The following is a 26,121-nucleotide window of genomic DNA, read 5'->3' on the forward strand; positions in this document are numbered from 1 at the left end:
AGTTATGTGTCGTAAGGTTTGTGACGGACGGACGGACGACAGACGAAGGACGACATTTGGATCCCTAAGTCTCGCCTTTACCTCTGGTGGGCGAGACAAAAATTGAAATTGATTGACAAATGAAGGAGAAAAAGCATTTTTTTTCATTTATGAATAAATTTTGCCTAAATTAGCATAAATAATTTTCTAGTCAAAATTTCAAAATTCTGTACATGTTCAAGTTTGGTGAACCTCATGAAGTTCCACCAGATGGCAGAAAAAAAATCAAAATAGGTCAACAATTGAAGAAGAAGCATTTACATGTATGTGAATTTTTAAAAATACGCACAAATTAGCATATAATTTTTTCTAGTCGAAATTCCAAAATTCTGTGTAGAAGCTACCAGAAGGAAGCAAAAAAAATCAAAATAGGTAAACAAATAAAGAAGGAGAAGCATTTTCTGTCAATTTGAAAAAATGCACATAAATTAGCATAATTATATTTAATGAGTTTCAAAATTCTGTGTAGAAGTTTTGAATCCCCCACCTACAAGCAAATTAAATTGAAATCAGACTTGAAATGACGAAGAAGAAGCATTTTGAAATTTGGTCAACAATTAAAGAAGAAGAGGCATTTTCTGTGATTTATAAATTTCGCATAAATTAGCATAATTTTCTACTCAAAATTTCAAAATTCTGTGTACGAGTTTGGTGAAACTCAAGAAGCTCTACCAGATGGAAGAAAAAAAAATCAAAATCGGTAACAAATAAAGAAGAAGCATTTTATGTGAATTTGTTTAAATACGCATAAATTAGCATAAAAAATTTTCTAGTCAAAATTTCAAAATTCTGTTTAGAAGTTCAGTGAACCTCATGAAGATGGAAGCAAAAAAATCAAGATCGGTCAACAAATGAATAAGAAGCATTTTTTGTCAATTTTGAAAAATGCTCATACATGTATATTAGCATATAATACCGTTAATGATTTTCAAAATTCTATGTACATACAACTTTTGAATCCCCCACCTAGTGCTATCATATGAAGCAAACATAATTGAAATTGGACTTGAAACGACGAAGAAGAAGCATTTTGAAATTGTGGACGGACGACAGACGACGGGCGCCACGTCATGGCATAAGCTCATGGAAGAGCTAAAAAAACCTGACCTTTTGAGCCCTGGATTACCTTTCACCCATCATCCTCCACAAGTCAAATGTGGTATTACCAGAGATGCCAACCCTACAGGATGGCAGGTTGTCAACTAACATTTACCACATTTGTCGGTAACAAATGAGGTATTATCAGTAGCACAAAGCGACCTAACAAATATTTGCGCGAAAATGGGCAAAAATACACACAAAAGCACAAAAACACTCAAACATACATGTTTACAAGTGGAATGCCTCTGGCCTGCATTGTGTGGTACAATATATCAGCAGTGATGACTTAGAAAACTAACCAACCAAAAAAAAAAAACATTATAAAAATACTTAGTTCATTAAAGGAGAATGAAACCCTTGAAACCAGCTGAATCCATATCAAAGAGAAAAATCAAAGAAACATATTGTTGAAAGTTTGAAGAAGATTGAATGAATAATAAGAAAGTTATGAGCATTTGAATATTGAGATCACTAATGCCATGTAGATCTTCCCATTGGCAATGCGACCAAGATCTGTGATGTCACACACGTACAACTCCCTCATTACTTTAGTTCTTATTTCACTTATATTCTCACTTTCATAGAGTCTATCACAAGGTGAGGTGTTCTCTTTATATGAGAGGACAAGTGCAGAGGTTTCACAACATTATATCATTGATGAATCGTTTGTCATATGATTAGAATGAGCAAAAAGAGATGTTTTGGGGTATATTTTCAGTGTCCAAAAGGGGAGAGTTGTTCATCTGTGACATCATAGATCTTGGTCGCAATGCCAATGGGAAAATCTCCATAGCATTAGTGATCTCGACATTTAAATGCTCATAACTCTTCTATTGCTAGTCCTATTTTACTCAAACTTTTGTTGATCTTATTCTTTGATTTTTCTGCTTTCACAAAAGCTAACTTGCTCCAAGAGTTTCATTCTCCTTTAACCTTAAATCAACTTTGACTTTAATTAGGTGACCTGAATCTTGTGCAAAATTATCAGTGATAGTCGATTCCTCTTATGTCCAAGTTTCAAGAAATAGATCCATATAATTTCAAAATTATGATATTTCAAAGACATAACATTGGTTATTAACTTAAAGGGATGGACCAGGCTGGAAATATTTATACCTCAATAAATAGAGTAAAATTCAGAGAGCAAAATGCTGAAAATTTGATAAAAATTTAATAACAAATAACTATTGAATTTTAAATATTTGCATTATTCCGGTGAAACAGTTCTAGACATGTCTAGGTGGGCTGATGTCATATCCCCACTTTATTACATGTATTCTTTTTTATTTTATTATATGAAATTAAGTGTATTCAAATTCTTTCTACCAAGAACTAAACCGATTGGACTGACAACGTGCATTAATTAGTTATTTATTGCCACAACTTATTTCATCTAAATGGAGACACATCATTTTATTCACATGTATGAAAAAATGAAACATTTATGATTTCATGTAATAACATACATGCAAGAAAAAGGAAAGTGGGGATGTGACATCATCAGCCCACCTCATGAATATTCATGACGATGTGCATCTAATAACTGTTTTCACAAAATATTAATACCTTTGACCTCAATCAGGTGACCTAAAACTCACGCAAGATGATCAGTGATACTTTCAAAGTTATGAATATGATGACATTTCAAACATTTACATGTAGATCTAGTTCCAAGTAGATCTAATTATTAAGATTTGTGAAAATTGTTCAGATAACATACATTGTACAGTACATGTATGTACATGTAGATCTTAATCAGGTAGTAACTGCCTTCATAGAAATCATGCTTCACATCATCAGAGGCGCGATAGCTCAGTCGGTAGAGCGGGGGTTTCGGATTCCGGTGACCCGGGTTCGATTCCCAAGTGGTGCGCTAGTGCCCTTTGGTAAGGCATTAATCCTCATTACCAGGTCCCTCGGAGAGGACCTTAAGCCGTTGGTCCCCTGGTTGCTTGCTCACAGGCATTCGTGCTTTCTTAGCAGTCAGGTAAAACAACCTCGGTATAACATGTACCATCCTTTTTTTTGTCTTTACTCCCATTTTGGTTTAATAAAAAAAATAAAAAATCAACAAAAAACAAAAAACAACATGAACAAAATATCGGCGTATATACATGTACATGTACATGTATGCTCAACACAGCACAGAGCCAGCTACATGTACATGTATCCAGCTCCTCCTGCGCGGTCAGGCCCAAGGCACATCCTTAATCCATGAGCTACAGTGTAGGCCAGGGCGCTTGCATTTTCCTTAAGTTTAACCCTAAATAGACTCGGCTATTTCAACGCCTATTAAAGAAGACGAGGGGGGGGGGGTGTGGGGGGCGGGGCTGATTCAGCTCCCCCCTTATAATATCAGCCTTTGATCGCACGATCGCTACGAAAATTGGCACACGCATTATATCAATCTACAAAACTACATGCATATAAATATTCTGCAAAAAATCTCATTGCTAATTAATTGATATGCTAATTTATGCGTAAAATCACAAATATTCTCTAATTAACTAAATAATGCCCCTGAAATGCCAATTTTTGGTTCACAGACTCTTTATAGGAATCCAAAGTCTTATTTGCTTGAATGGATATTGGGCGCGCCTCAAACATATTTGCAGAGTGATATACATGTACATGTGTCAATCCATAGAAAATATGGAGAGACAGGAACGGTTGGCATCCCTGTAATTACCCAAGCATCCTTTGGACCAAGTGTGATCAAAATTAATGCAGAAATAAAGAAATGAGACGAAGTTGAACAAAAACTTTAACAGTTTGGAACTGACTAACAGACCAACAGGAAAATTGATTACCAGGGGAGTGTTTCATCAACATTTTCATCCGACAAGTTGTCAGATCTGACATCTTTCTCTGATGTTGATTGGCTGAGAGGTACTGTTACTATGGTAACTGTCGGATAAAATGGGACTTGTCGGATAAAACGTCCGACAAGTCCTTTCATGAAACGCTCCCCAGGTCTCTGCTGAACTTCGTTTGGGCGAGACGAAAAGGCTCAAATTTGAGCTCTCTTTAAAACAATTTTTTTTAATTCACCTTTAATAAACGCCATGGTATTTTTTTGAGGAATTTACTTATGTGAGAGTGACCTCACCTGAAATGCATGAAGCACCCGTGACATGTTCACAAACCTCCAAAGAAGAATCGCACTGTGACAAGTTCATGGCAGCGGGAGGGCAATCAAGAGCCACACCCTCCTTCTTCACGTTGTTATTGGGAATGGATTGCAGTACTCGATAAAGCATCAATCCAACGGTTCTGCAGATTACATCTAAACTGGAGGTGTACATTGATGTGTGTGTGTGGCAAAGAGGCTTCCAATCCCCATCTATGTAGATTTCAACCATTTTATCCTCGGGATCCCATGCACCAAGAGGGATACTTGTGAAACGGATTCTTGGTATTTGATCTGCAAAATTGCATAGATTTCAAGCTATCACAAAAACATGAAACTGTTTGAAATGAATGAATACGGATACAGACATGGTGGGAATTAACTTCGGAACTTTTTTTATTACTTCTCAAACACGTATTTAGTTAAAATAATTTGCCCATTTATACACACATTTTACATCAGTGTCAATTCGTCATCTTTTTCTATTGGTCAAAGCTGAAGGGATATATTTACGGTAAGTTTTTATAGGCACTATCATGTACATGTATTGTACTTTTAGTGGCCCACACATCATTTTGCTGTCAACTGAAAACAAGTGGAGTGCCTCTGGCAGTCTCACCTGCATTACGCGATTCGGTATAGCAGCAGTGCTGACTTTGAAAACAGTTATTAAATAATTATTCACAACAGAAAAACACTCTATAATAAAATACTACGTCCATTGGCCCAACATGACCTTTGACCATGATCATGAGACATAAGACGTGACTGTGCAAAACAATCATTCATACTTGATTACCCTTATATCTATGTTTCATGAACTACATGTGTAAATCCATAAACTTTCTAAATTATGATGCCAATTCAACAAATACCCCCAACACAGCCAAAGTTCATTGACCCTAAATGACCTTGATTTTGGTCATGTGACCAGAAACAAGCACAAGATATTCAGCGAACATGGTATACTCTTATGTCCCAAGTTTCACAAACTGCATGTAGATCTACATGAATAAACTTTAAAGTTTATAAAAGATCTACAATGTATAAACTTTCAAGTTTACACGGGTCGTGTGGTCCAGTGGTTAGAGCATTGGACTCATAATCGCAAGGTTGTGAGTTTGAATCCCCACTCTGCCATTGTCTCCACTTTGACAAAAAGGCCCAAGAGTAATATCTGTCGTCTATAAGGTCAGCCACTATGACTGATTAACCTAGACGTAAAATGTTTCCTAGGTAATTGGTTATATACCAGCTTGGCGTTTACCAGCAAAATGCAGTCCTGCAGAGTTCCTATGGGAGTTACCATAAACAGAAACAGAAAGTTATGACGACAATTCCAATACCCCAACATTATCAAAGTTTGTTGACCCTAAATGACCTTTGACCTTGGTCATGTGACCTGAAACCTGCACAGGATATTCAGGGATACTTAATTGCTCTGTCTAAGTTTCATGAACTAGATCCATAAAATGTCAAAGTTACATGTACGATGGCAATTCCACAAATACCCCCAACATTATCAAAGTTTGTTGACTCAATGACCTTTGACCTTGGTCATGTGATCTGAAACTCGCACAGGATGTTCAGGGATACTTAATTGCTCTTATGTCTAAGTTTCATGAACTATATCCATAAAATGTCAAAGTTAAGATGACAATTCCACAAATACCCTTAACATTATCAAAGTTTGCTGACCCTAAATGACCTTTGACCTTGGTCATGTGATCTCAAACTCGCACAGGATGTTCAGGAATACTTAATTGCTCTAATATCTAAGTTTAATGAACTACATGTAGATCCATAAATACCCCCAACATGGTCAAAGTTTGTTGACCCTATTAAAGTGACCTTTGACCTTGGTCAAGTGACCTGAAACTTAGGCAGGACCTACAGTGATACACTATCACTCTTATGTCCAAATTTCATGAAGTGCATATAGGTCCATATACTTTCAAAGTTTTGACGACATTTCAAAAACCTAACCTTGGTTAAGATTTCGATATTGATTCTCCCAACATGGTCTATTGACCCTAAATGACCTTTTTTCCTTTGTCATGTGACCTGAAGCTCAGGCAGGATGTTCAGTAATACTTGATTACCCTTATGTCCTAGTTTTATTAACTAGGTCCATATACTTTCTATATTATGATATTTCAAAAACTTAACCTTGGTTAAGATTTCAATGTTGACGACGCCGCCGCCGTCACCGTCAGAAAAGCGGCGCCTATAGTCTCGCTCTGCTATGCAGGCGAGACAAAAACGTGTCTATGACCTACATGTACATTGCGTTTTGACTACCCATATCCTAATGAAAAACAAGGCTTCAAAGCAATATTGCCCTGTCATTTTTATAAAAGAATATCTACAAACTAAACATAAAATAGAAAGAAATCATGGCTATGGAATTACATTAAAAAAGGATGGTTAGCAAAGCAAAACTACTGGCTCAAAATGTAATAAAAAGTGGGATTTAATAAGAAAGTATCATGTCATTGTTTTAAAAAAGCGTAACTAGGATTTGAGCATATTTGAGAATAATAAATTAATGAAATACATGTTGGCAGTATTTCCGTCTTTAGGTATAGATTCAACCAAAGTCGAGAGCAGAGAGCCAGCATGGAAAGGGTTTGATAGTAAGAATTCTCTTGAGATTGTTAAGGGAAATTCAGTGATATCATGATAGTTGGCACTGAAAATCACGAGCTTTGTGAAGTCCTTTCTCTCAGATCATCTGTCAATTGCCTGAGAGGGCTATTGGACTAAAGACCGATCTCAAAGACATTGAGGCCCTTCAAAATTATCTAGGCAAAGTAAAAAATAGTTGTCAGATACTGAAGAGCAATATAAACATAGTATTAAAATCAAGAAATTTCTGTGTTGTTTAAAGTCTTCAGTACATGTAAGTCTCATTTCGTAATTGGGACTCATTTTCAAAAGCTGAAATTGTGAGCGAGTATTTGAAAACTATAGTGGCTAAGCTTCCAGCTACAAAGTAACACGCCCATTCCAATTTCCTTGTTGAAAGGTATTGTTTAATGTTTAACCCTAAAAGAGCCGGGTTATTTGGGGGGGGGGTTCCGCCCTCCCCTGAGATCTCGGCATTCGATCGCGCGAGCGCCGCAAAAATTTGCAGTGGTAGTGTGCGATAAAAATCTACAAGGCTGTATGGTTTTTTAATTTTTTGGAAATAATTACCAGTAGATTTTTCATTTTATGAATTAATTATGCTAATTTATGCATGAATTCGCTCTAATCAACTATCATACGGCCCCAAAACTGCTAACATTTTATTCACAGACTCTTTAAGTAGGATTCCGATCAAATATACTAAATTTGGTATCGCAATTTTTTTCTTATGATTTTAATTGTTTTTTAATTTTTTATGTATTTCTCTGTTTTTTTACTTTTAATGTTTTTTCGATGCAAATTGTTGCGGACTTAATTCTGATCATAAACAAGATTAATCAAGTTTAATCAGTAAAAGTAGAAATAATGATACATTATTTTGGCTAAATACACAATTTGCATTGAATTTGAACATGAATTCACGTTTTTGAGCAGTTTTGCCACGTACCCGGACATAGCAAATTTGGTCTCAAAAGTCGTGCGAGATTTGAAGTAAAAAGTCAGCGAGTGGCGCGGTTGAAAAATTTCACGCGGCGGATTTATCATGACAAATGTAGAGGGGGTCCGGAAACCATCCCCCCCCCCCCCCGGGGCCTTTTAGGGTTAAACTTTATGTCACTTTTTGTATGTGGTTTGCAGTGCTATTCATCGTCGGAGCATGATGAATAGCACCTGCAACAAAAATTTGTTGGGAATAAGTCAATTGGGAAAGGTCAAGATTTGGCCAATATAATAGCCCTATTGCAATCACTGTACATTATTAAATAATAATAATAATAATAATAATAAAAGGCATACATTAAATTGGTTTTAGCAAATTACAAGCTATGCCAATTCAAAATGATATCTGCGAGGACTATTAGGTAGCCATACTTTGAAGCGGTTCATCTAAATATTGGTATGGAAGTTTTTGATCATCCTCTACCCAAATATGAAATTAATGCTAAAATGCACAAGAATGATACAGTGACTGATGATGTCACACTTAAGTACTCTATTGTTCATACATACCATCATGCGCGTCATCTGTATCCCAGCTCCAAAAATCCCATGCACCCCAAACACCTTGGGAGTAACCCTCCACTCTTCCTTCACCTTGGGATCCATCTTCCCCAACCAACCGGGTCTTCAGATCATCTGTACATGTACAAAGCAAACATATGCAACTTTCTCCACATATGGAATCGGGGAAAGGGGAGGGCACATGGGGCCTGTGTCTGCTTTATTGATAAATCCGCAATGGCTATTAAATCTAATATATATGACGCTCTGTTCAGAATAACGATCCAAGGTTGTCATCAGCTTTTAATATCTCAGTGCATGTTTTTATATTTTCTTCCATAAGTCCCAATTGATATGTGTGTAGTCCAGTTAAGCACCTTGTGAGAGGGAAGCTGCTTTCCTCGAAGCCAATCATTTGTAGGCCTAGAGGGAGAATCACAACAGTCATATTACCCCCCCCCCCCATCAAGTCCACTTCAGTAAGGGTAAAAACACTTGCGAATATTTAAATTGGACAAAGGGTGGATGATAATTTGACTTTTATAGGAGTCTCAGTCTGTGTTTGGCATTGAGAAAAGTAGCTAAAGTGGCCAAACTGGACTGAGATGTGTGGCTTTAAACTGACATTGCAATGAAATTCTTGTAGCTCTGAGAGAGATTCTCATCTTGAACCTGGATATTCATTCATACATTGGTTACTTGGTTCTTTTCGGTTTTTTTTTATAATGAGATTCTCCAACAAGTGAATTGTCCATGTTTTCTTGTCTGCATTAGCAATTCGTTAGGACAATACATGTATTCTTGACAAGCTGTACAAGTTGCATTTTACTTTTAAATTTAAATGTACATTATGTACATGTGTATACATGTAGGTCCTTTTGAACTGAAATAAATTTCTGCATAGAATGCCAATTTCAAAGACCATTTTTTTTTCATGTTGTGATATCAACAAGTGGAGGGCCTCTAGCAGTCTTGCCTGCATTACACGATTCTGTTTACACGTAGTAAAAAAAGCCGATTCTGCATCGGCTCACGGTTCAGAACCTACTACTTTGGTGGTGCAAATTGCCGGTTCTGAACCGCGAGACGATGAAAGTTACTCGCGTTTACACGCTATAAAAAAGGTTCAAAAGCCGATTAAGTGTAAACACGGTATTAGTCCCGGCCTCTCCCTCACACAATCAAAATAACATTCCAACACGCACCATCACCTAATTCCAAATGTCGACTAGTCTCCCAAAACAGACCCAGTTATAGGTTCAAATGATCAGAAATTGTAATTCTGAGAGGTAATTCAAATAAAAAATATTTCGCAAAATATTTCACTTGAAAATGATATTTCGCAAAATACTTGAAAATGATATTTCGCAAAATACTTGAAAATGATATTTCGCAAAAAATTTCACTTGAAAAAATATTTTGCAAAATATTATTAACATCGTGGGCACTACCACAGGTGAGGGTTGGGGCATGGTGTGGGCAATGGATGAAATTTTTCAATAAGTAAAAAGCCACCACATGGGTGTCTGTCTCAAAGAATACTTCATGAATGAGTTGTTTACAGAGACGTAAAGTGGACCCAAGACTGGAGGCTGATTCATTCATATGCAGGGGTGTTGCACTTGGAGGGATGCATAAGAGAAGCAAGGAATAGATTTTTCAGTGGAACAATGAAGTGAAAGTTTTAATCTCATTTCATATAGTTTCCTTTGAAATAAAAATCAAGGAGAAGGGGGAATAAAATGCCCAATTTAATTCATAAGGAACAGATAGTACTCTACATGTACCTTAGATGTTCAATAATTGAAAAACCCTATTCGGGAGGTCTTCACAAGTAGGTCAACTATTGGCTTAGAAGACGTGATTTCCAACGAACAATCAAATATTCTATTGTTTTTTTCAGGAACTACATGTAATCGAATGGTAAAATTGACATTCGTCCTAGGCCTACACATAATATGCCTACCTGTAATGTGGAAAATAGAGTTGTTAGTCAAGTAAGAAAAGTGGAAGGTGGCGACTTGACCTTTGGACATCAAAATCAATAGAATTCCTGGGATCAATGCTACACGTAGTATCATAGATACCAAATTATAAAATGAGCGTAGGTTACGTTACGCTGAAGTTATTGCGTTTACAACGACTTCAGAAGGTAAAGGTGAAAACATATCACTGTGACCTTGACCTTTGGACCTCAAAATCAATAGGCTTCCTGATATATGCTAATATTATACACACCCCTTTGTATGAACCTACATGTACTGTAGGTTAAGTTAAACAAAAGTTATCATGTTTACAAGGAATGCAGAAGGGTAAGATGAAAACATGTCAATGTGACCTTGACCTTTTGACCTCAAAATGATTACCGGTAAGCTTCATGGGTTAAACTGGAGTTATCGCATTTACAAGGAAAATTTTAAGGACGGACAGACAGATGGAAGGACGGATACTGAGCGTGATACCATAATACATCCCTATAGGACTGGCGTATAAAAGCAAAAGAAACTCTGAGTTTGTATGCATAACTGAATCCATTTGTGTACCGTACAAAATACCAGGGTACCATACTCACTTACATGTACCGGTATGCAAGAGTGTGAGCTGGGGGGAACCCTGGGTGCATGTGGAGTTCTGACTCTGGCAAGCAAAACAAAATTTGTACCCTTTCTTCTGCTTTTAACAGCTGATTTTCCAAGCTTTAGTTCCACCTCCCAAAGATGTGCACCCCCAATACCTCTTTAGTTCCACCTCCCCCATGCTCAAACCAGCCTAAGCCATTGCACCGGTATGCCATTTCATGTCAAATTAATTTCATCAATGTAAAACTTATCAACCTACATGTATGTATCACTGTTTTTTCTAAATGTCAATCTTTTATAACTCTTGTTTCCTTTTTCCTATCTTTAGAAGAAATTGAAAGATGGTTAGAAAAAATAAATAAATTGAGATTCTTTGGATTGTGTTGGCCAACTTGGAAACATACTGTAGTCCCCCCATCGGTGCACTACGACGACTCTGAGCAGTGTTTCATGAAATTCTTTGTTGGTGATTCAAAATCTTGGTTTTGACTGGCTTAGACAAAATTCATGAAAATCAGTGTAACGACTGTTAATGAAACCTGACCATATGCAGACCATTGACTACAACCTCGAAGTGTTTTTCAGCACTCAACAAAAAGTTATTGTTTTTGTGTGGTAAACTGGCCATCACCAATTATGGAAAGTTTGATGATGTTCAGATAGCAGCAGTGGCGGATATGTCATTTACATGTACTGTACTGTAGTTGCAAGGACAAATTTGGTGATATCTTTCATTCAATTCTGTGTTATTATAATTATGGTAAAACTTTTTATCAATCAAACAGAATAACCTTCAAAATCAAATACCTTGGTTTGACTCGCTTACTGGGCCAACCCCTGCCGTGGATCCAATGGGATCAAGACTCGTCATATTGATAATGACCGATGGGGAAGTGGATTGGTTGTTGGTAGGTGTGGTCGGAGGAGACGTTAAGTTTGTCATGGCATCTAAGGAAAACAATTTAGAGCGCAATCAATCATTCTGATTAAAAAAATGTGTAGAAGGGCAATCCGTATTTTAATGGAAATCTAACAAAACACAACTTCCAAAGATTACTCTTAAATACAAATCAACCTGTGACATGATGAATAGAAAATTTTCACATCTAAAGGTACAAAAAAAGAAAAATTGAAGCCACTTTTTTCACTTTGTAACTGTTTTTTACAGGGACATGTTTATTCATGTACAAAAGACACGTAAGCATGACGTAAGCATGGGGTTTTTGAGGAGCATATTTTTGCACGATTTGCACTATTTTTGCTTCTGAGATGCTGTGAAAGTGTTTGGTACATCTTCTAATCGTGAATTCAACAACTCACGAAAATGTCGGACCCCCATACAGTATATATGCAATAACAATTTTTTCTTTTGCATTTTATTGTTTCAAATTTCTTGAGTATTTCTTTGTTTTTGCTGACTCTTTAAATTATTTTTTCACTGGAAATCATTGGCAACACTATTTCAGTCATAAACATGAATTCTATTGCTTTTTATAATCAGTAAAAATAAAAATGATACATTTATACATTTTGGCTACATACAAAATTTGCATTGGATATGTACACACATGTATGCACACATTTTTGAGCAATTTTGGGTCTGACATGATTTACAAAATGTTATGCAACTTTGGAACCGCGTACACCCGCATCGCGAATTTGGTCTTAAAAGTTGCACAAGGCTTGAAAGAAAAAAGTTCTGAAACGTCAGTGCAAAATTTTCGCGTTATGGATTTATCATGAAAAATGTTGAGGGGGCTGTTTTTGCCCCCTCCCCTCCCCCCTCCCCTCCCCCCCTCCCCCCGGCTAAATAGGGTTAAGCAAAATATCTAAGAAAAATCTAGAAATAAAACAAGATATACAATGTTGGTCCATGGTTTACAGTTTGAATCTGAATTTTGTCTAGTCTTGATTTTCATTTATCTTGTACTTTTCTACCCTTTTTCGCTAATATCTCACCCTTTAATAATTAGTTACTTTTCCCTCTCTTAGTTACACTATACACTTACATCAAGTGACCAAGGAACAGCTTTGAAAGTTGGGGGGCTGACTATTAAAAAAAAACAATAAATGAGATGGTCACATTCAGGTCTTTAATTTGCGCACATTTAGAGAAAAAAAATAGAGGATAACGCCTGCCCCCCCTCCATGTTTCAATGCCCCTGCTATCAATTCTTTATAGCTTTAGAAGTGGTGGTGACATACAAGTACATGAGGCTGGGAGCAGCATGAGTCACATCTTTCTGTGAATTTTCAATATCAGAAAGATGATTGCAACATATTAAAGCACACTTTAAAACACAGAAGAAATGAACAAATACCTTCACCTGACGAGCTTAGATTATCAGCGGAACCGGCTTGGGCACCCTAAGGACAGAAATAAATGATAAAAGTACTTCAAAATATCATTCATTTATTCATACATGAACACAAACACACCTCCATATAATATATACAGTTGTGCTCATAAGTTAGTGAATCCAACCACAAAGTGTACTCCTTCATACGGAGTGTTGAATGGAGATGAACAGAGAAATTAACTTCTGTACAGGTATGTAACATTGTATCACCTGACTCCACAATATCTAAATATGTCAGAAATTAAACAATTTATTAAAATTCTGGTGCAGTTCACTAACTTTTGAGCACCACTGAATATTACATATATAATTCCTTCTTCAGGCGATTTTCAGGCAAAATATTAAGAAATTAAAGGGGGCACTACAGGCTGAAATACTGATACGTAAATAAATGTAAATTCAGAAAGCAAAGTGCTGAAAAATTTCATCAAAACCTGATAACTAATAGCCAAGTTATTGAATTTTAAAGTTTAGCAATATCTTGTGAAAACAGTGATGCACGTCGGCATGATAGCTGGGTTGATGTCACATCCAAACTTCCCTTTTCTTATGTTACATGAAATCATAATTGTTTCATTTGTTCATGAATGATGTCTCCCTTTTAATGAAATAAGTTGCAACAATGAATATCTAAAACCAGTTGTCCTTCCAATTTTTTTTCTTGGAGGAAAAATTTGAATAAACCTAATTTCATATAATGAAATATAAAAGAACAAGTATGGATATGACATCATTATTTTGCTCATTGAATATTCATGGAGACATGCCTAGAACTGTTTCACCAGAATAATGCAAAATGTCATAACTTAATATTCTTTGTCCGATTTTGATCAAATTTTAGCTGTTTTGTTTGCCTGATTTTCCTTTATCTGTTCAAATCATATCATTTTCAGCCTTGAGCATCCCTTTAATCCTAATTCTCCCGGGGGGGGCCATTATGGTCCCCCCCTCGACAATTTTCGCGATATATCTGCTGCGCAAAATTGTTTGACCTCGCCGCTCACTGACTTTTTACTTTCAAGTCTCGCGCAAATTTAGAGACCAAATTTGTGACGCCCGGGTACGCGGTTACGACATTACGCAACATTATGTAAGTGCATGTCAGACCCAAAATTGCTCATAAACGTGATTTCATGTACAAATCCAATGCAAATTGTGTATTTGGCCAAAATTCATAAATGTATCATTATTTCTACTTTTAATGATTAAACTTCATTAATTTTGCCTTGTTTATGATTAGAATTAAGGCTGGAACGATTTCCATCGAAAAAACAATAAAAAACAAAAAGTAAAAAAACAATGAAATACATAAGAAATTAAAAAAACAATAAAATACATAAGAAATCGGTCTTGGTACCAGAATTTTTTTCATTCACAATTGTTAGGAATGCTATAAAGAATATTTTCACCAAAAAATAGCATTCTAGGAGCTTTATTTAGTGAATCAGAGCAAAAAGTATGATTTCATGAATAAATTAGCATAATTAATTCATATAAAATAAAAATATATGAATTCAGTGAAATTTACCAATGCAACTGCGTAGATTACGTCATTCTCTACCATCATGCAAATTTTCGTTGTGATCGCGCAATCCACGGCTGAGATCTTAAGGGGGGGGGGCCATAATGGCCCCCCCCCCTCCCCCCCCCCCCCCCCCCCCCCGGAATGACAAGAATAAAAATACCCCGGGAGATTGAGCCGACTCTAAGAAAAAAATTTTGATTTGTAACTTTTTCTGAAACTGTTTTCTGTCATATGCTTGTTGGTAGGAGGCATTCTTTTAAAGGTAGAGGGTGTCAGAATACTACGACATTCAGTAGGTCGGGGAGAATTTGTTATAACATACATGTAACATCTGGGTGGCGTTTCATGAAAGGACTTGTCGGACGTTTTATCCGACAAGTCCCATTTTATCTGACAGTTACCATAGGAACAGTGCCTCTCTGCCAATCAAAATCATGGAAAGATGTCAGATCTGACAACTTGTCGGATGAAAATGTTGATGAAACGCTCCCCTGGTGTGGTAGGGTGTGGCTGCTGAGTCAGACATCTGTCAATGCATATTTCCAATTATCCTTGGTTTAATCTTAATCATGCATTGTTTACTAAGGCTCGATCATCAATCTATTTCTGCTGATTTACCCCTTCACAAAGGCATTTTTATCTACATCGCTCTTTTATCTTGCATTAAATAAATGAAAAAGTTTTATGCAATATTGATACCAACATGTTGTAATCTTACATCCACTGTAGACATCATTTTTGTACATTGTACAAGGTTTTTGCTACAATCTTCTGATTCTTGATCTGTGACTGCTTTAGAATAAAATTATTGGTTGTGCTCGATATCGATTCGCATCTGATTTTGTAACTCCCCCTTTTCTATCCTTTGTTGGAATTATTATGGCGGGACTTTTAATAACTCACTCTTTTGTTGTAGAGTTAAGACTTTTATGTCAGGGTTTTTTTCTGCATCATTTTTCGAATCACTATGAATGTTCTTTATATTGCCTTTTTTGGCATGCAATGAAAATCATCGGTATACCCCCCCCCCCCATGGTGTTAGGTCCGACCTTTTCTTTCATTAATAAGGGAGATCCTTACATTCTTATTTATAATCATAAAACCCCAGTATAATCACTTAACATCGAACCAGAACATAACTGTTGTTTCGTCTTGCGGTCGCTCATGATCTGGAAGTTCACTATTGTTCTCAATGCAACCTCCTCATTGGTCAATCGTTTCACCTTTTTGGCAAGCGGTTGCGAGAGCATTTCGGTTTAGCGTAGGGGGAGGCAAAATAGATTTTTTTTTTTCATGGCGTGGTGTTAAAACGGAGGTCAAACTTGGAAGGCGTTTTTCTCTTGATTTTGATTTTCAAGAGCCCAATTCTTCTCGCATTCAAAGGCTAATATCTCCACTAATATTAATTCTTATGGGTTGAGTGATATATCAAATTAAAGGTAATGAAACGGGGAACAATAATCAACTCAAAAGTCGAATTTGAAAATTTCTGACTTGTCTCTCATTTCGATATGATGCATCACATATTTAGATTGATGTTTAGTCTTTTAAAGGAGAAATATATTGACTATGAACATATGGCCTTATTATATATCAATGGAAAGTTAATGTGGGGATTATCATTTGAAAATAACGAAAATAATACATAAGGTGGAAATCGCCAATTAAAAAGCGCTAAAATGCCTCTCCGAAATATGCCTCGCATCAGTCTCTAAATTGACTCGAATTTGATGTGTATAATGGTACCAGAGACGTGATTGGCTCTCCCATATCAAGCTCCACTTGCGTGCAAAACCTACTGCGAATGCTAGTGAACGTGCAATTTCTCCACACTGTCACTGAGTAGTTCGATCATAAATGGAAGAAAACCTAGAGGTTATATCTAGATTTGGATTTCGAAACAAATGTTGTTGAAGAAGAAGATATTGAAGATGAAGATTCTAGCTCTAGTTAACAGCAAAGCGACATGGAAGAAGGAAAATTAGGGGAATTGCGCCGGTGATGGAGAATGGAACAAACACTCACATTCATTTACACCACCCAAAGATGAATTGAGAAGAGAGAAAGAAAAAATGAAGGGAAAAAAACAAAAGAAAGTTAGAATAAAAGAAGGATGAAAGAAAGAATAAAAGAGAGAAAAAAATGTTTGCATCATTCTTTGAAATAAAGAAAAAGAAAGGAAGATGAACAAATGTGTGAAGCTCAAAGACAAAATAAAGGAGAGAAAGGAAAAAAGAAAGTAAGAAAAAGGAAGAACGAAAGAATGAAGGAAAGAAAAATGTTTCCTTCATTCTTTGGAAGAAAGAAAGAACAAAGAAAGAAGAAAAACAGGAAGGAAGGAACAGAAAGAATAAGGGGAATAATATTAGAAGGGAAAAATAAAACAAAGAATGAAAGAAAGGAGGAAAGAAAGGGAGGGAAGAATGAAGGGAGGAGAGAATTAAAAAAAGAGAAAATATTGGAAGGAGAAAAAGAACGAAAAGAAAAGGGAGAAAGAAGCAAAGAAAAATTTAAGGAAAGAAAGAATGAAGCAAATAAAAACGGATATTTAATAAACAGGGTGCTTCATAACTTTTTAGATGCACTTGCCCTGTTGGGCAAGTGAATTTTTAAATAGTTGGAATATATTTGCCCGAAAATCTATTTCACTTGCCCGAAAAAATCCTTGAAAAAAGCTTTACTTCTTCAAAAGAAAATATGGTTTTAGAAACCATTGACCTTTTTTTTTCTCTCTTTTGACATGAACTGATGTACCTTGTTCTTGCATTGGATTTTTTACAAAGTGATTTTATCATGCCCGCCATGACCAAATTTAGGGTCGGTATATCATATCGACCCTAATTTTGGATTGGGCAAGTAGTTTTGGTCTTTACTTCAAAACACTTGCCCGACTATAACACTTGCCCCAAGCAATAGGGCAAGTGCTTATGTAGCACCCTGAATAAAGAAGGAAAGAAAGAAAATGAACACAGAGAGAAAGAGAAAGGGTCAGGAAAGAAATATAGGAAATAAAGAAAGATGGCACAAAGAGGGCAAGCAGGAAGGATAGAAGGATGAACAATGAAGGATAGAAAAGAAAGAAAGAAGAAAAAAGTTCAAACTTCAAGCAAACAAAACAAATCCAATCATCTAACAAAAATCATAATGATATTCGGTGTGTTTTTTAATATGTTTTTAAAATAAAAAAAAAACTAAAATGTTTTAGAAATGAATAAAATTTCAAAGTGAAACATAGTCAAACTTAAAAATTAGATGAAACATCGTGGCATCATACACACCAAGACTCAAAACAAAAGCTGAAACAACTAGATCTAGTTATGAAAACTCAATAACTTGTTCCTCCGATTACATCTCCAAATCAGCATTCTGATAATCCATGATATAATTGTAAAAATTATTTTGCCGCCGATTTTGTGATTATTTTGGTGGAAAAACTGTTAATCATGTGAGATTGTTTACACCATTGAGAATCTGCTCCGATCCTACATGCCTGATGAAAATTTGTCACTTTTAAATGTATGAAATACATTTTGTTCAATATTCTGAAATACAATAGGCATCCCGGGAAGGGTTTGCCGGGACAAAGGAGCAAAATACGGGACGATCCCGGGAAATACGGGACGTCTGGTCACGTCACCCTGTCCCTGGCGCCAACTCACGCATTGATTATTTATTTGTGCACATGCCCAACTGCAGGATCTGGCCCCATGCCCATGATGCCAGGGAGTAGCTACCGCCGGTACAGTACTGCATTGGCATTGCTCCTCGCTTGCAGCCTTAATATTAGCCTAAGTAAGAAGGCTAAGCCTTCGTTAGGCCTAACTTAGGCTGAGCCCCCACCCCAGGCCAGGCGGGCCCCGCTCAGCTCAGCCGTGCCAGCGATTGGGTGCTTATATAGTCCTGGGGCTCAGGGATTTTATTCAGCTGATCGGGTACGGTCCCAACATGTTGGCATGATATCAGTGGTCAAGAAAATGTGTTGCTGCCGGGTCATATCCTGTACGGAAGGCCCAGAGGACCCCATTTTTGTCGGCCATCTTGGATTTATCATGAAAATCATTTTTGCACAAACAATGGAAAAATATTAAATAAATATGCATTTCACAATTATTAAAATAGTAGAAATCGATTGCAATCGTTGCAGGATCTGGCCCCATGCCCATGATGCCAGGGAGTAGCTACCGCCGGTACGGTACTGCATTGGCATTGCTCCTCGCTTGCAGCCTTAATATTAGCCTAAGCCTTCGTTAGGCCTAACTTAGGCTGAGCCCCCACCCCAGGCCAGGCGGGCCCCGCTCAGCTCAGCCGTGCCAGCGATTGGGTGCTTATATAGTCCTGGGGCTCAGGGATTTTATTCAGCTGATCGGGTACGGTCCCAACATGTTGGCATGATATCAGTGGTCAAGAAAATGTGTTGCTGCCGGGTCATATCCTGTACGGAAGGCCCAGAGGACCCCATTTTTGTCGGCCATCTTGGATTTATCATGAAAATCATTTTTGCACAAACAATGGAAAAATATTAAATAAATATGCATTTCACAATTATTAAAATAGTAGAAATCGATTGCGATCGTTTTCTGGACAGTCCGGTTAATATTTTTTTTAAGATATAAGAATTAATTTATGCCAAAATTTCCATGTTTTTAGGCAAAGATTTGCATGTGCATTGATATCTTTCTGTTTTGTCATTAATATCAACAATTAATGCAAAATATCAGCATTCAACACGAAAGAGAATATATTAACGAGAACATTGATATACTTCATGACAGTATTAATGTCTTAACTTGCTTAGATATAGGGAAATTTCTCCAAATGTATTCCCCGATATTGCGATAAACTGACACCAAAAAGTAACCTCCGTCACTAGTCACACTAGTGATACCGACTTCAATGCACTCGCTGGCTTGCCTTTCAAAAGAGTACAATAGACTCAATCGGTCTTGCCTCGCCTTTGTTGGTGTGACTAGCACGAATAAATGCATGTAATGAGCGTCGCGATAGAAAAGTGTATTATTACATATATTGGTATGAGGGCAAAAGGCGTTTTTTACATATTAAAGCAACTTTTATGTTAATGAAACCGCTTGGAAAAGTTAGAGGCATTGCTCTGCATGTCGCAAGCCATTACATTTGGACACCTTAAAACATACTAACATAGTCCTGCCAGAGCCTGTCGAAGGTACCCCCACTCTTCTCCGAAGCTTGACTATTAAAATATCTTGCCTTTTGGAGCCCTCAATGTGCCAAAATTTTGCTTCGGTTAGGTAAAAAACAACTTTTATTTTCTTGAAATCACTTGGAGACAAAACAGTAGGCTTTTCTCTATCAGCTACATTTAAAGAAGAGAGGGCACAGCAAAGCCTACCCTCTCAGGGGGCTGCCCCAAGTCACTCAGCCCTTTTTCGTATGTTGCCCATTTGTTGGAAAATTCGTCATTTTGGAGCCACATTGATGAAAAAAGTATTTCTACTATGTAATGAAGCCAAAGTCCTTGGTTGCAAATAAAAACGGCAATGTCTAACCAATTTTATCACTTATATGTCGCCTATGAGGTCCATACATGTAATGTTATAGACCATAGGAACCACTTGGAGACAAAAGAGTAGACTTTCTTTCTTCTATCTGCTACATATAAAAGAATTGCTGGAAAATCGAAGCCACCCCCGTCAGTGGGTTGCCGAATACACCAACCCCTTTTTCCGTATTTTGCAAATTTATGGAAAAATCTGCAAATTTTGAGCTCCCACTGAGGCTAAAGGGTGTTTCTGCTAAAAAGCAATCCATTTTCATTGTCTTAAAACCACATGGAGACGAAAGAGTTGCCTTTCCTCTATCAGTTACATATAAAGAGGTGCTGGTAGTGCCTAGTGGTACAGCAAAGCCTACCCCCGTCAGGGGCTCCTGAAATTACCCACCCCTTTTCTGTATTTTACCTTTTTATTAGATATCTGTGAATTTGGAGCCCACATTGAGGCAAAAAGACTTTTCTTCTATATAGCAAATCACTTTCATTGTCTTATAACCACTTGTTTTGAAATCGGCCGTGAATAATACGTGTGAGGAAAAAGATACTGGCCCAAAATCACCAATTTTGAGGATAACCGGAGGATGGACACGGAGTGAAATACGGGTGTAAAGTAAGATATTAAGTCATTCATATCCCTCTTTATATTTTTTTTCTTTAATTTTTACGATAACCATGATTGCCATCCCACCTTTTATGACTCGGAATATCCAATCTAGTTCACTGTCCCGATGTTCGGGTAGGTGGAGCGTAGTGTAGCGGTAGTGAAGTGGAGTGGAGCCTGCACGAACATCGCCTGAGGTAGCCTACCCCAGTCAAGGGCTCCCGAAATTACCCAACCCATTTTATTAGAAAATCTGCAACTTTGGAGCCCACATTGAGGCACAAAGATGTTTCTCCTAAATAGCAAAACACTTTCCTTGTCTACTCTTAAAACCACTTGGATGCAAAAGAGCAGTATTTTCTCTTTCTACTATGTAACTGAAGTTATGCGACCAAAAGATTCGCCTGCAGCATGCTGGCAGTTTGTTCGCCACATGTTCGCAAGATTTGGTTGCTAACTTCAGTCCATATCAATATTACGGCGCACAGCGAATCCAAGCGATCCGCGAAGTGATGTCTGACTCGAACGACATCGAGATCAAAGCTGAGTGAAATACAGCTGTTCCCGATCGCGATATTTGGAGAAGAGGTGGGACCGTGGGTATATTGACCTCGAAATGTGACTGAGACAGTCTGAGACTGAGAGTGAGATACTTGCCATGACATTTGGCCTTGCCCTTGCCTTGGGAACAAGTATTGGTGATGAGGTATGCTGGTAATCGGCCGGTGCGAGATAGACCAAAAGCTTCAGTCTCTGTATTTTGGTTGTTCCGCTGAACTACGTTGGCTCCACTCACCATACATAGACTGAAGGGGATGGGGCCCCGTACCTACAGCCAACGTATAGTGAACTAGCGTTTTATAGATCGCGATTTAAAACTGTTTTTAAAGCAAAATTGAAAGTTTCATGGTTTCCATTATCAGGGAAATATAAATAACTTAAGTAATTGCATACCTTGGGCCGGAGTTATTGAAAAAAATCCTCTGGATGATTGAGAAATCTGTCATCTAAGACATTTTCACCTGACCTGACGGTTTTTCTTGCAAGTTGCCATCTTGAATGACGTCATTATCGTTATTAACTTAATGTCTCGAATCGATATATCGCGATTATAACTAGTATGGTAGTGGATCGTATTACCGAACACTTATCATGAATTCAATCATATCAAACACATTATTCTCATAAAATTCACCAAACTCTGAACATAAATACACAATTACCTACAAAATATGAATATGTAAAAATTTTGCCGAAATCGTTTTTCCTTTTTACGATATTAGCTTCTAATCGGACCCCTCTTCGCACGTGAAATATTTTGGTCACTTGAAAAAGGTATCGTATTACCGAACGTGTGTTTTCTATGGGAAAAGTTGAGGAAACAACAAAAACACTTATGAGCTATTTTGACCATATTTTATTATTGATAGAATATTAAGACTTTGAAAATGTATTTTTGATCATTTTTCATCAATTTCTATTCAAGTTCTCTTTGGAAGGATGTTGCAAAATTTTGAGCATATGAATTTATTTTCTGATGCGTATGATGCGTGCGTTCGGTAATACAAGGCCGGTCGGTAATACAATCACTCACTATACTAGTACTAGTATAACTAGTATCGTTTATCTTCGGTTTCGTTCGCATATGGAGCAGATCGTATAATATCGAAAGCAATATCGATATCACATTCGTGATTGTTGACGTTCGTTTGTAAATATTTTATAGTTTGGCTGCCATTTTGACCATTTTTATCGTGTTCAACCCAATTAAACATCGGTAAAGTATATTTTTCATGCCTTTTTCATCTATATCGTTTAAAGTATTTAAATGTTAAAATATCAAGTTTTAAAAGTTTGTTGTTTATACATCCTTAGATTGTAAATTCGATGTGTAAAATTACATCAAACTTTGGACTGTGAATTGACAAAAGGGAGGGAATGAGAACACATGCGAGCCCACACGTACACCCTACCGTCGGTAAATGGGGATTACAGTAAAATGTCAGAAATTGTTGAATAAATCCCCAGAAACGACGGTTATTCCTGTCTAGGTGCGAGACTGCATTAGCGCCCATGTTGGGACCATCAAACCTTATGTACCCGATCAGCTGAATAAACTCCCTGAGCCCCCGGACTATTATTATTAATGTAGCTGGGCAGTAACACTAACACCGCTGCGGCTGCTCGCCTTGCCCGGCGGCTGAGATGAGAGCGCCGGCGCCGGCTCGAGCAGCTCGATCGACCCCGCGCAGCCGGGGGGTACTCGATCTCGCGCCATAAATCATACCAAATGGCAAATCGAATATATCATATGACCAGGCAGTATACAAGTACGGCCGCATACTCACAATCACACAATAATGAAGATAGACATCCTAAATCATATATTTAAAAGTGCTGTTTTCTAGTCCATAAACTAGTCCAACCGCAACCAGCCGTACCGGCGATTCCCCTACCTGTACGCCAACGAACGTAGAGGGCATGCATGCAGCAGCAACACACAAGCGTGTTGCGTGGGGTCGATCGAGCTCGAAACATCCTTGAATGAGTCTGATTTTGTTTGGGTGGAAATTGAAATGGAAACAAAGCAAAATAAATCAATTTTTTTAAATAGGGGTAAAAGAAAAAAAAAAGAGAGAAAAATTAGGGGAAAAAAAAGTTCAGAAAAGAAAAAGAGAGAAGGAAAAAAAGAAAAAGAAAATAAATAAAGAAAACTTTTAAAGGAAAAAAGAATACAGAAAAAAGAATACAGAAAAAAGAAAGAAAAGAAAAGAAAAGAGGTACAAAAAATGAAAAAGGGACTAGACCAAAAAAGACAAAGAAAAAAGAAAGATAAAAAAAAAAAAAAAAAAAAAAAAAAAGAAGGGAAAAAGAAAAGAAAAGAAAATAATATAGAACAGGAAAAAGAATGAAGGGAAAGAATTAAGCTATTCATCCTTTCAAAGAAAAAAATAAGCTCCAAAAGCAGTGGCAAAAATAGTCATTTCTTGACTGGTTGCCAACCAAAAACAAACAAGAAGGAGGAGAAAGGAAAAAAATAAGAAAAATTAAATAAATGAGAAGAAGAAAGAAATTTGAAATAACTAAACAAATGAAAGAATCAATCAAATTCCTTTCAAAAGCTGTGTGAAAAATAAGTCAATAATTATCTGGTTGCCATCAAATCCAAAGAAAGAGGAATAGATATCTTCTATTATGTTGTTCATTTCCAGCTGGCGGTGCATATGGGATGATCAGTGGGATTAAAGGAGCCACCGTTATTGCCATTGGAACCAGGGCCAGGGGGTGGGGCGGCGAGCGGGTGCACCTTCTTAAAGGGATGGTCCGGGCTGAAAATACTTATCTTAATACATATAGAGTAGAATTCACTAAGCAAAATGCCGAAAATTTCATCAGAATCGGATAACAAATGATATAGTTATTGAAGTTTAAATTTTAGCAATATTTTGTGAAAACAGTCGTCATGAATATTCATTAGGTGGGTTGATGATGTCACATCCCCACTTTCCGTTTTTTTATAATTATTACATATAAAATCATATATTTTTCATTATTTCATACTTGTGTAAATAATATGTCTCCCTTATAATGAAATAAGTTGCAGCAATAAATGAAGAGTTTAGTTGCAAAAGGGCTTAGGTCCACTTTGGACCATTCCGAGAAAAATCATGTTTTTTATTCTCACTTACTGCAATATTCTTATGAGAAACTAAATTGTCATGATGTACTACCCTATCATGTGAACATAAAATTAGATATAAAAGAAATCTACCTGTCTTAAATTTTTTTCTATAAATATATCATTGTGGACCTAAGCCCTTTTGCAAGTAAACTTAAATGAATCCAATCTATTTTGATTAAAAAAAGTGATTTTTCTTTGCCACTTTTTTTCACGTTTTCATGTAAATTTCAAATTTTCTTTGTTTTCATCAAAGCGACTAAAAATTTAGAGGTTTTTAGACAAAAAGCAATAAAATTTATGAACAATGGACCTAACCCCTTTTGACAAATGAGCTCTTCAGAAGAGTTTGTTTGCAAAAGGGATTAGGTCCACTCGAAGAAAATCATTTTTTTAATTCTCCTACATTGCATATTCTTATGCGAAACTAAATTTTCAAGATTCCCTACCATGACAACATAAAATTGAGTATAAAAGAAATCTACCTTTATTCATATTTTTTTTAATATCCTTTTCCAAAAAAAAATTCGGTGTGGACCTAATCCCTTTTGCAACTAAACTGAAATGGACCTAACCCCTTTTGAAAAACAAGTGATTTTTCTTTGCCATTTTTGATCTCTTTTAAATAGGAATTTCAACTTTTCTTTGGTATCATTTTATAGAGCTACTAAAAATTTATACATTGAGACCAAAAAATCAAATTTGATGAAAAATTGACCTAACCCCTTTTGCAAGTGAGCTCTTCAAATATCTAATGCACTAAATCAGTTGTCAATCCAATTTTTCTAGTTCTTGGAGGAAAAAATTTAAATAAACCTTATTTCATATAATAAAATACAAAAGAACAAGAACACCATCAGTCCAGCTAATGAATATTCATGACGACTGTTTTCACAAAATATTGCTAAACTTTAAAATTCAATAACTTTATTTTGTTATCCGATTTTAATGAAATATTCGGCATTTTGCTTAGTGAATTCTACTCTATTGATTAAACTATAATTTCAGCCCGGACCATCCCTTTAAAGTTGACACAATATAGTAGCTCGTAGAATGCCTTCATTTTTTTTCCTTAAATTTTATTTATTTATTTATTTTCTTTGCTTCCTTGTATTTTTTTCCGGCATTGCCCCTGATCTCACCTATAAACAAAATTAGAATGCATCATCCGACAAACTTATCTTGTTCTTATCACAGAGATTCAAGATTCAAAACCTCTTTCAGCAAGATAGGTGCATGGGACGGTCAAAATATTTTCAAATCATTCGAGGTTGCGAATATTGTTTGATATTTTTCTTTTACATTTGTTTCACATAATATCAAGATCGTCTTATAATGATTTTAGATCAATTATCGATTATTATTATGATTATAGCTTTCTTAAAATGGGAGGGTGGGCTTTTGTACAAGCGACACCCCCCCCCCCCCCCTCCCGAAAGCGATAGG

The 26,121-nt window shown here is 36.6% G+C and overlaps 1 protein-coding gene across 1 annotated transcript; it reads right to left on the reverse strand.

Moving 5' to 3' along the window:
• Window positions 1–3,933: 3,933 nt before the first annotated feature.
• On the reverse strand, window positions 3,934–23,453 carry LOC135157318 (uncharacterized). The gene is made up of 5 exons (XM_064112482.1): window positions 23,345–23,453; window positions 13,302–13,347; window positions 11,788–11,928; window positions 8,411–8,536; window positions 3,934–4,564 (listed from the first exon to the last, which is right to left on the reverse strand). Exons 3-5 carry the CDS (start codon window positions 11,921–11,923, stop codon window positions 4,230–4,232), a joined length of 597 nt encoding a protein of 198 aa, XP_063968552.1. The 5' UTR covers window positions 11,924–11,928; window positions 13,302–13,347; window positions 23,345–23,453; the 3' UTR covers window positions 3,934–4,229.
• Between the last annotated feature and the right edge of the window lie 2,668 nt (window positions 23,454–26,121).

This window comes from Lytechinus pictus, chromosome 17 (assembly GCF_037042905.1).
Source record: "Lytechinus pictus isolate F3 Inbred chromosome 17, Lp3.0, whole genome shotgun sequence".
NCBI classification, from domain to species: domain Eukaryota; kingdom Metazoa; phylum Echinodermata; class Echinoidea; order Temnopleuroida; family Toxopneustidae; genus Lytechinus; species Lytechinus pictus.